The 10980-nt window shown below is 41.2% G+C and overlaps 1 protein-coding gene across 1 annotated transcript; it reads right to left on the bottom strand.

Annotated features, from left to right (window-relative positions):
* Positions 1 to 5521: 5521 nt before the first annotated feature.
* On the bottom strand, positions 5522 to 10708 carry LOC114451189 (C-C motif chemokine 2-like). Its single transcript, XM_028429762.1, has 5 exons — positions 10652 to 10708; positions 9513 to 9663; positions 5945 to 6061; positions 5744 to 5852; positions 5522 to 5651 (listed from the first exon to the last, which is right to left on the bottom strand). The coding sequence occupies exons 1-5, from the start codon at positions 10706 to 10708 to the stop codon at positions 5522 to 5524; spliced, it is 564 nt and encodes a 187-aa protein (XP_028285563.1).
* Positions 10709 to 10980: the final 272 nt, after the last annotated feature.

Genomic DNA, 10980 nt, shown 5'->3' with positions numbered 1-10980 from the left:
AAGAGAATGAGAGGTTCTGCAGGTGCTGACCACAGACCATTTCTCTGTTCTCATCCTTTCTGCCTGATATTTTGCTCACTTTTCCATTTTGTCAGCGCTCTCAAAATGTGGTCAGCACCTCTCTGATCCTTTGATCATCTGTTGACATGGCAACAACCAATGATGTCACAACTGAGGATGTCACAGTGGTCAGCCTCTGTACAATTCCAGATGGAACATTATGATGTCACAACTTATGATGTCACAGTGGTCAAATGATGTAATACAGGAAGATGCAACTGTTCCGTCTGAAATTGTATAGTGACTGGATTCTGGATTCTAAATTCACTTATCTCCAGACTTATAAACATTCAACTCATATTCTTTACATTAAACTTTTGAGCAGTAGTCATGTCACTTAGATGGTTAAAGACACTTTTTTTCAACCCATCAGAAACAGATGACTTGAATACCAATGAAGACCAATCTACGAGAGAAACATGGACAGAAGAAGAAACTCTTGACGCTCCTGATGAAGCAGTGCTGCAGGGACACATAGATGTACAGAGATATTATAAATATCTGACTGACATCAGGCTCATTGAACCCGTCTCAAATGACGAATATGAAGTGAAGGCCTTAAAGACCGAGCATAAAGCTGGAGAGGAGCAGCTCAGACAAGAGGTAGACTGTCTGAAAAGCCAGCTCAGCAGTGAAGTGAATGAACTGAGATCACTGTTAAATCTTAAAGACAGAGAACTTGAGAAGCACTTGAATGATATCAACCATCTTTCAGTAACACTGTCTGCAACAACTTCTTTGATGGACACATACAAGAAGGAAGTGGAGTCTCTGAAGGGATTACTCAGCGACAATAAAAAGGACATTGAGGAGCAGCTCAGACAAGAGGTGGACTGTCTGAAAAGCCAGCTCAGCAGTGAAGTGAATGAGCTGAGAGTTGAGTGCAACTATGTTTCAGTAACACTGTCTGCAACATATTCTTTGATGGACACATACAAGAAGGAAGTGGAGTCTCTGAAGGGATTACTCAGTGACAATGAAAAGGACATTGAGGTCCTAAAGACCCAGCATGAAGCTGGAGAGGAGCAGCTCAGACAAGAGGTGGACTGTCTGAAATGCCAGCTCAGCAGTGAAGTGAATGAGCTGCGATCACTGTTGAATCTTAAAGACAGAGAACTTGAGAAGCACTTGAATGATATCAACCATCTTTCAGTAACACTGTCTGCAACAACCTTTTTGATGGACACATACAAGAAGGAAGTAGAGTCTCTGAAGGGATTATTTAGTGGCAATGAAAAGGAGCATAAGGCTGGAGAGGAGCAGCTCAGAAAAGAGGTGGATTGTCTGAAAAGCCAGCTCAGCCAGAGAGCAGAAGAAATTGAACAGCCGAGAGAGAAGAAAAACAAGAAGGTGTGCTTCAGGATTCCAATGGAGGACAGCTGTTCATCCGTGGATCTGGACAAATCTCGATGGGGCTCTATTGAGTTCCGTGGTGAACGGATCATGAAGAAACAGAGAAGCATACGGACGCCTGTCTGGTGTGTGTTCCCTGAAAATGATGATGGCAGCATCAGGACTCCGAAGGAGGAGGCAGTTTCTCGTCAAACCAGCAGCACAGAGGAGGCTGTGAGCTGTTCATCTGTGGATCTGGACGAAGCTCCATGTTGCTCAGCTCAGGTCATGAAGACCCAGAGCAGCACTCTGGAGGATCAGCCAAGACAAGAACTGGACTCTGTGAAAAGCAGAGCCAGAGAGATGGAAACAAAATTAGAAAAGCTCAACAAAAAGAAGCCTTTCTGGTGCTTGTTTCAAAGAACCAAAGGTGGCAGCAACAGGACTCTGAAGGAGGAGGCAGTTCCTTGTCAAACCAGGAACATAGAGGAGGCTGTGTGTGGTCTGAAGGACCAGCCAAGACAAGAACTGGACTCTGTGAAAAGCAGAGCCAGAGAGACGGAAACGGCATCAGAAAGGTTAAACAAAGAGAAGCCTTTCTGGTCCTTTTTACATGAACACCATGAGGTGCATCATCAGAGGATCTGGAGGATGGAGGACAAGCCTTGGCTGGTCTGCAATCTTGTGAAAAGCCAAGCCTGAGAGATGGAAACAGCATCAGAAAGGTTAAACAAAGAGAAGCCTTTCCGGTCCTGTTTCCTTAAAGATGATGGCAGCAACAGCCACTAGAGGTCAAAATCACCACTCTGAGACCTGCAGCTATGTGAAAGCAGTTAGGCTGTATTACGGCCTGATTATTTGCCGAGAGAGTTTACTTCTGTGATTGTGGTCAACGCTTATGTTCCTCCATCAGCTGATGCCGAGGTTGCCGCTGCTGTCATCAGCTCCCCGTCTCCCGTCTGCAGACGCAGCCTAAAGCTGGATCCATACTCCATGAGAACAGCCACCCGGACGTTTTTCCTGTTTTCCTAACAACAAGCCGTGGATCGCCAGCGACCTGAAGACTCTACTCAACGAGAAGAAGAGAGAATCGCATTCTTTGACTTCTCCAGTGCCTTCAACACCATCCAGCCTTCATTACTGGGTGAGAAGCTGCTGCTGATGGGTCAGCCAGCTACAGGTAATCAGTGATCCAGGAGTCCTGGATCACTGATTACCTGTCTGATATGGTGATGAGTGACGTAGGAGCCCCACAGGGCACTGTGCTTTCTCCATTCCTGTTCGCCTTATACACCTCAGACTTTCAGTACAACTCAGAGTCATGTCACTTACAGAAGTCTTCTGATGACTCTGCAGTTGTGGGGTGTATAAGTGGTGGACGGGAGGAGGAGTACAGGAGGCTGGTGGACAGATTTGTGGAGTGGGCTGGAGGGAAGAACCTGCTGCTTAATGTAAACTAGACCAGAAAGATGGTGATTGACTTCAGGAAGAAGGGAACAGTATCGCAGCCCCTTTGCATCCCGGGTAAGGATGTGGAGATGGTAGAGGAGTACAAATACCTGAGCGCCTTTTCCAAAAGGCTCAGACAGCTTCGTTGTCACACAGACCGCTACAGGAAATCTTTCCTACCTCAAGCCATAAGACTGTACAACACCTCATCTCTGTGCCAGAGATAACACGGACTCACTTTGCACTTTTATCTTGCTGTAAATAATGTTTATACTGTTTAATTTTTACCGTTAGAGGTATATTTGTTATTATTTTGGTATGCTTAAGTGACTGTATTTGGCTGCTGCAACAGTGTAATTTCCCAGCTTGGGATGAATAAAGTATTTTCTATTCTATTCTATTCTATTCTATTCTATTCTATTCTATTCTATTCTATTCTATTCTAACATTCCACCCATTACACACTAATGTTAAACTCTGAGGCAGCCCAAAAAATACTTGATTGATAAACTACTTCCAGTTCAAAAACATATCAAGATAACCAACATTTGAATAGTTTAATAGTTGAACATTTTGTGAGTAGTTTAAAAGTTGAATGGTGTCTGTCAGTTAAACTATCACAGAGTTTTAGCCTTTCAAAGTTTAATGGGTTGAAAGTTATCCTCCATTCACTTTAATGCAAAAATCATTTTAGAAACTGTTTTATCATTCGAATAGTTAAAATAGTTTAAAAATAGTTCAACACAATTTGAAATGTAGTCGAATAGCTAAACAGAATGATAGTTTAACAATTTCTGTAGCTTAAAGTATGACAAAGTAGTTGAAGGTCAAAGTTGATGCTGGGGTGCTCGGGCCCTAAAAAACGAAAATAAAAACATGTTTTAATTGTTCTTCTATTTATTATGAACAGTTTATATTGTATTGTATATTTTGAAAAAGATACTAATGTGCACTTTTGAATAAACATTGACAGTAAGAAACGAAGCTCTGGACAAAGCTCCAGTGACTTTTCCAACAGTGTAAATCGACTTGCTTTTGGAGCCAGCCCCTAGAGGCTGCAGTGTGAACAGCACGTGTTAACACTTGTGCACTTTTCAGCAGAGGTAAACATGTTTAGCATCAGACTGGCAGCTGTCTGTCCCACCGCTTCTGGATTTAGCTGGGAGTTAGGTCATCTTACTCCTCCTGATGAATGTTGAGGAGCCCTAAGGACGAGAAATTAGCACTAGTGTGATGTGTTCAAGTTTTTTATATTGTTAAACCACCAAGCGGCCATTAAGGACTTAAGTTGCTGCACAGATGGCATTCTATCACCATGCTGAAATTCAGTGAGCTGAGAGTGGCCCATTCTTTCACAAATGTTTGTAAAAGCAGTCTGCATGCCTAGCTGCTTGGTGTTAAACACCTGTGGCCATGGAAGTGATTGGAACACCTTCACACCTGGAAATTCAATTATTTGGATGGATGAGTGAATACTTTTGGCAATACAGTGTATGTATTGTCAATTAAATGTAAAAAAGGAAAAGAATTAGTATTTTTGCACACTTTTCCAAGAGTTTAAATCGAGCCAACTGGACTCGGAAGATTGTTTTTTGAAGACATTTCGCCACTCCTTCTTGTGGTTTCTTCAGACCCCGTTTACACATAGCCGGGTATTTTGAAAATACCTCCGGTAGCGTTTGCATTTCTGTTGGTGTAATCACTTTTTACGTGTTTGCATTTGATACAGCTCCTCTTAATATGAGGAGCAGAGACATGTTAGGTCTCCAGGTTCAGCAACTTTGGAACAACTTCTGACACAAAGAGCCAGACTGAATTGATGAGACTTCTGATTGCTCGGCTTTCTCCTTCTTCCTACACTGCCACCCACAGGCCTGGCGTAGTTATGATGGCTCTTGGGAACGTATTTATGCGGGTTAATGTAAACTGAAACTTTTTTGAAAACGATGTTATTTCGGAAAACGGGGGGAAGGAAATATTATGAATATGTGTAAACAGGATCTCAGACGGAGGCTGAATGCAAAACTCTCTGAACAGCATCTCCTCCTCAGAGCTGCTTCTCCTCTGCACAAACACTGCAATAAAAACACACACAGCACTTCAGCACCATCACACACTGAATGAACTTTCTGTCTGTGTCTGGATAAAACAGCTCTTCTACCTGAGAAAGGATGTGGTGTTAAAAAGAGGGCGACCCACGCCACGTTCAGGAGAGCCACACCGACCTGGACAGTCCACTGCATGTTCCCGTCTGCTGCAGCTTCATGTGTGTGTGTGTCAGCAGGTGTGTTTCTGTGCCATTTTGTTCCATTTACACTTAAACACAAAACCAGTGTGGTATTTTTTTAGCTGAATGTGTGATTTAACTTCACACAAACATAACACACACTGGAGCACATACATAGAAAGTGAACACATTTAAACTTAACCAGAGCTCAGTGTTCACTTCACAAACACACACACACTTAAGCACAAAGAGTATGAGGCAGTAATGTGCTGTAAGTTAGTTAGCAGATCATTATAGTGTATTACAGGTGAGAAATGAGAGAGGCAACGTTTGGACATTATGACTGTATTTGTATGAAGATAATGTGCTAATACAAAGCATATAAAAACATTACACAGAGGATAAGCAGGTCAATATGAATTCCAGGTAAATATCAAAGCCATGATTATACTGTTACACAGTAGCTGGAGCTGAAGCTGGACCAGGCAGCTGGAAGGAGCTCTCATCCAGAATCCTCATGACATCCTTAACCCAGCCCTGGCTGGGATCCACACAGACATGCCTAGACCTCGTGGTAACAAAGCTAAATGAAGAGAAGGTTGTGTTAGCTTCTGTGAGGAAACAGTGACAGAAAACACAAAAATTTAAGAGTACTGAGAGGCTCCTTAGACTTACACAGCTGCAGCCCTCATGCAACGGTCATCAGTCATGTAATATGAACTGATATGTTTTGGGGGAATCCTTGTTGGATAGTAAGTGAAACAGCACTTATCAGGACCGATTTCTAAAGAAAATCATATGTGGTTAATATACTGTGGAGAATGAACATCTAATTATGAATAATATTATATATTTTTTTATTAAATATCATCTTACGGTTGCAGAACACTGTGGACAGCAGGGCAGCTCCCAGGATGCAGAGCAGCAGGATGTGAGCGCTCCTCATGGTGACTCCTCTGTAGTTGATAGAGATGTGGTCTTTGAACACAGCAGCTGGTAAAGGGACCAATACACAGAGACAGCTTTTTGGATTCAGTATGTAGGTCGATATGCAACAAAGAGTTTATTAGAGGGCCTCTTTTTTTAATCGCTGTTTATATTTTTTTTTTGATGGATCAGGCCCTAACATCTGTCTTAAAAAAATTCAATCAAAAAATCAAAAAAATTGATCTCCATTAGAAGAAACATAACATATCATTATAAAGTGAATTGGGACAATGTTTAATGAACACAGTTGAATTAAAAAATATATATTTAAATGTACTACTCATACATATTATGGGCAAACTAGTCAACAAGTCAACAGGTACACAAGTGAACAACAGGTAAGAAGCTTTTCCGCTTCTCCACACTGGCCACGCCCACTGGAAATTCCAACAAATCACACAATAGTTCTCAGACACAACCAAGAAAAAAGTTTTGCCCAGACAATGTGTCAAGGACAGGCAGCGAGAGCTGCTGGACCAGCGCTCTGGGTAGCCTATAGTGATGCATACTGGTGACCACAGGTTACTGTATAAGCCTAAGCAAGAACAGTTCTTTAGTTTTACAGAAAACAAAGAAACAGCCTACAGGAGCTCAACCTGTAAAGCAGAATATATACAAGAGTGTAATATATATATACAGCAAATACAAATACAAACAGTAGTGTATGAAGATAACCAGGGAACAGCTGTCTTAGCTAAAACCTCTGTGAGCAGACAAAGATGCAAACACATTTTACATTAAATATCATTTTAAAAGGTCCATGGTAAACAAGGGGAAAGTGAACCTGGTACATTGCACTACTGAAGAGATGGCTGCTGACACCATGACCATGCCTGTCACTAAATACAAACTAAACAAGTTTGCAGTTTGGTGTTTAAAATAGTGGAAGACATCCATGTCTGTATTTTATCTTATGTGTTTTTTTCTGCATCCTGAGTACAAGTACTCTTTTTAGTACTCTTTCTCTATTTAGAGTACTCAGTGTGATGTGTGGTTGTGCTGCTGTTTTGCTGGGATGCAATGTTTCGTTTGCACCACAGCGAGGCGCAATTCTGTGAGGAGTGTTTGTTTTGATCTTGTACATCACGCCATTTTGTTAGTAAAAAGACAGTAGAGGAATAAAATGAGAGTTCATCCGTCCATGATTAAAGAGATGTGATTAGTGTCAAATAAATATGTCTAAGAGGGCTAAAGAATACTATGACCTCTGTCAGATTATTACCCGAGTTCAGCGATGGTTAACCTGTTTAACCCGATGGGCCCGCCGAAAGGCCGAAAACATACAGGCACTATTACTTCAAATTCTGATCAAATTCTGCCACGGTTGCGGCCATGTTTGTAGTCCAATGAAAGAGGACAAGCTACTGAATCGAATGGTACAAAAAAATCTAATGGACTACAATACCCAGCTGACGTAAAATCCCTGTGTAAAGACTAGACGCAACAACACTAACGCTAGCTAACTACGCGTATGTGTTTGTGGAGGTTGTAGTTGCTTTAGAGTGCTTCAGTGACTTTCGGTGAATTTCAGTGAGTTTCAGTAAGTGTCAGAGGGTTTTTTTAGGTTGTTAGCTAGCGTATCTCTTCATGATACCGTGACGAGAGGGGCATGGAGCAGAATTTCAACGGCAGGAATTTCCGGATTCGTTCGACCCCGTTGCCAGCAACGTTGAACGTTGGAAAAGATAGACCCAGTTTGAGTAAGTTGAGTAAGTTTTGTACATTTATTTTGAAGTGTAAACTGTTTGTTGCTAATATCCGTGTTGATCGATAAAATGATTTATTATATATATACGTGTACACAATATAGTAGACAGCAGGGTGGTAGTTGGGGTGAGAGAGGAGGATGCAGAGGATAGTGGTGATGATTGACTGTGGCAACCCCTAAGGGAACAGCTGAACAGAGGTGAAGAAGGATGATTCAATCCTATTCAATACTGTCTTTACATATTATTTACATAATATGTGTATTTCAATATGTATGCAATTACAGATAATAATAATTGTTATTATTTTCACAGCCAAGAGGGAAGAGAAGAGGAAAGTGAGGTTCCAGGCCCATCTGGGCTCAACACTGAGGCATCACCTCTCCTTGTTGTTATTTTTATTTTCTTTACCTAATATTTGGTTGGACTTTCATTAATGTACATTAGTTATTATAATAAAAACTACTCTATTTGGAGACAAAATCATACATTTTGATGTTTTTTTCTATTGATTTGACACTGTGCATAATGGTAGAAGTTGATGAAGTGCAAGGTAAATTCATACCCAAAAGCTCCAGTAGATGGCAATAGACTAGTGAAATGGATATAAATTGTATTTTCCAGCCAGTTTCCACTGGAAATGAGTAAGCTAGCTATAGCTATAGTAACCTATTTGGCAATGTGGTGCCAAATTGTGCCAAACTGAGTGTCTGCCTGGTGATATCCTTACTAAAACCTTTGTGAAGGCTTTGCTCTTTGTTCAAATTCTATAACAGACTCAACAAACTGATCAGAAGGGCCGGGGATGTGGTGGGGGTGGAGCTGGACTCCCTGACAGCAGTGTCAGACAGAAGGATGCTGTCTAAGCTGCAGGGGATCCTGGAGAACAGCTTCCATCCTCTACACCACGTGCTGCTGAAGTGCAGGAGTACGTTCAGCGCCAGACTGATCCCTCCTAAATGCACCACTGAGCGCCACAGGAGGTCCTTCCTTCCTGTGGCCATCAAACTGTACAACTCCTCCCTCTGAGATCAGAACACACTGTCTTGTAATCTTATCCATATTGGATTTATTAGACAAGTTTTTACTGCACATGGTACAAGTTGTATTACATATGACTTTATATGACTTTAGTCTTCACTTGCCAGGACTTGAATGTACATTAATGTTTAGAATTTATTAGGTTTTTATCTTATATTTTTTATCTTTATTTTTTACGCTCACTACTTTACCTTATTAGTATTTCTGTCTGAGTATACATGGAGCACCTGGAACGAAAACAATTTCCCCCCGGGGATCAATAAAGTATTTCTGATTCTGATTCTGATTCTGATTCTGATCAAATTTGGTATATTTGTAGCCAAGTAATAGCTGAATGTGATCAATGGCATCTGTGTACATAGAATCATTGTTAGCATAATGTTTTCCTCTGTCAAATAGGAAAAAAACTCAAGCGAGGATAAAATTGTTACATTTCTCCTGTAGTTTTTTCTAATTTACTCAGGCATACTAATAGACACAATATTTTAAACACTGGAAATGCATTCTCCGAGGTCCCTAGATGTCCCTAGACACCAAGAACATGCATATGCACATTATTATTATGGTGCATTTCCTCATTTTCTTCGGGAATGTCTTTTTAGGTGATTTTTTCTTTTAATATGGCCAGGGTTTAAAGGGTTAACCTGCAAAGCTCAACATCAATAAACGCTGAATCTACTAAGAAAAAAGTTGAAGAATCCATTACGTACGCTCCTCGTTCCTCACTCTTACTGACGAGCGACAGCGTTTGAGAGGACAACCTAACAGAGTGACTCCCCTGACCACAGTAGAAGCACTCACCAGCTCTCTCCCACCGTTCCTGCTCGGCAGGCGAAACACGACTGACTGTGGTGGCCCGTGCTGAAGAACCGAAAGTAAAGAGTTCAGGGGTCGGAACCGGAAAGACTGCCGACAGCCAGTGTTGACAGATTGCCCTGAATGTAATTTGATTAATTTAATTAAGAACGGCAGTGTCCTCCCACTCAAACAAGGATTTTATTATGATTTATTATTATTATTTTATTTTATTATTATTATTTTATTTATTTATTACAATAAAATCCTTGTTTGACAGATGAGGACAGATGTGTGTGTTGGTAGATGTTAAAGGGCACGTGACACAAGCCATACATAGTTGGCATCTTGTGCACAAATGTATTGATTTTGGTAGTTCCTTCTGTCAGATCCTGTTCTGAAATGTTTTCAACAGAAAAATGGCAGATACTAGCAACATCCAATGTTTCAAAAATTTGGCTGGTAGGATATTATCAAGCACAGGGACACTGTAAAACAGCAGCCAGCTCCGGTACTCTGCTGCCTTCCAGTTATGTGCTTCCCTCACAGTTCTTGGAACCCTTGGTACATCAGACAGAGGTTGTATAGACAGCAACCGATGATCTACTTGGTCTCTACGTGTGCCTATATACCATGGACTACTGTGGTGCTTGCTGTTGAACCACAGATCTAGCAGTTGTTTTGTTACTCCCAGTAACACACAGTACATGTAGTCCACAGGGAAACTCTAAATCAAAGCCAGTGGAGGGATTCAAAAGGGCAAGTGGTGAGACAGTTTAAACTCCAAATACATGATCAAGGCCATTCAGTTACCTTCAGTCACCACACTCTAAAACATGATTGTCTCGGCTTCCATGACTGGATAGACCCTTGTAAACTCTTTTCCCTTTGCCACAATCTGTCCCTCATTCAGACATTGGCCACAACCATATGCTCCATTGAACTGATGTATTCCTTGAAGCATACATCGAGCTACAGCATCACAGGAGCATAGTACAGGAAAGACCTTTGATTTTTTTTCTCTGTGTTGTTTTTTTTGGTCTTTCCATTTCACCCCAGATTTGTTGATTGTTTCAATGTTGTCCACAAACTGCTTGAGGTAGAAAGACATGTCAGGTTTTCCCCTTGAAAACCAAACACCTGCTAAAAGAATGTTCTTAAAACTGATTTTGGCTGGGAGTTCATTAATCACACATCTGATTGGCTACAGTGAGTGTGATGAGGAGATAAACACTTTAAGTCCATCACAGTTCCACAGAAGAGTTATGTCATCTTTGTGAAGAGGGAGTGTTTCATACATCTCTGCTCTGCAAGCATCACTCCGCCTCCAGTATGAACAGAAGCTGAGTCTCTTTCTAAGATGTCTCTGATTTGAGTTGATAG

The sequence above is a fragment of the Parambassis ranga genome, chromosome 18 (genome assembly GCF_900634625.1).
Source record: "Parambassis ranga chromosome 18, fParRan2.1, whole genome shotgun sequence".
In the NCBI taxonomy this organism is placed as follows: Eukaryota; Metazoa; Chordata; class Actinopteri; family Ambassidae; genus Parambassis; species Parambassis ranga.
This window is presented reverse-complemented; position numbering and strand designations above follow the sequence as displayed.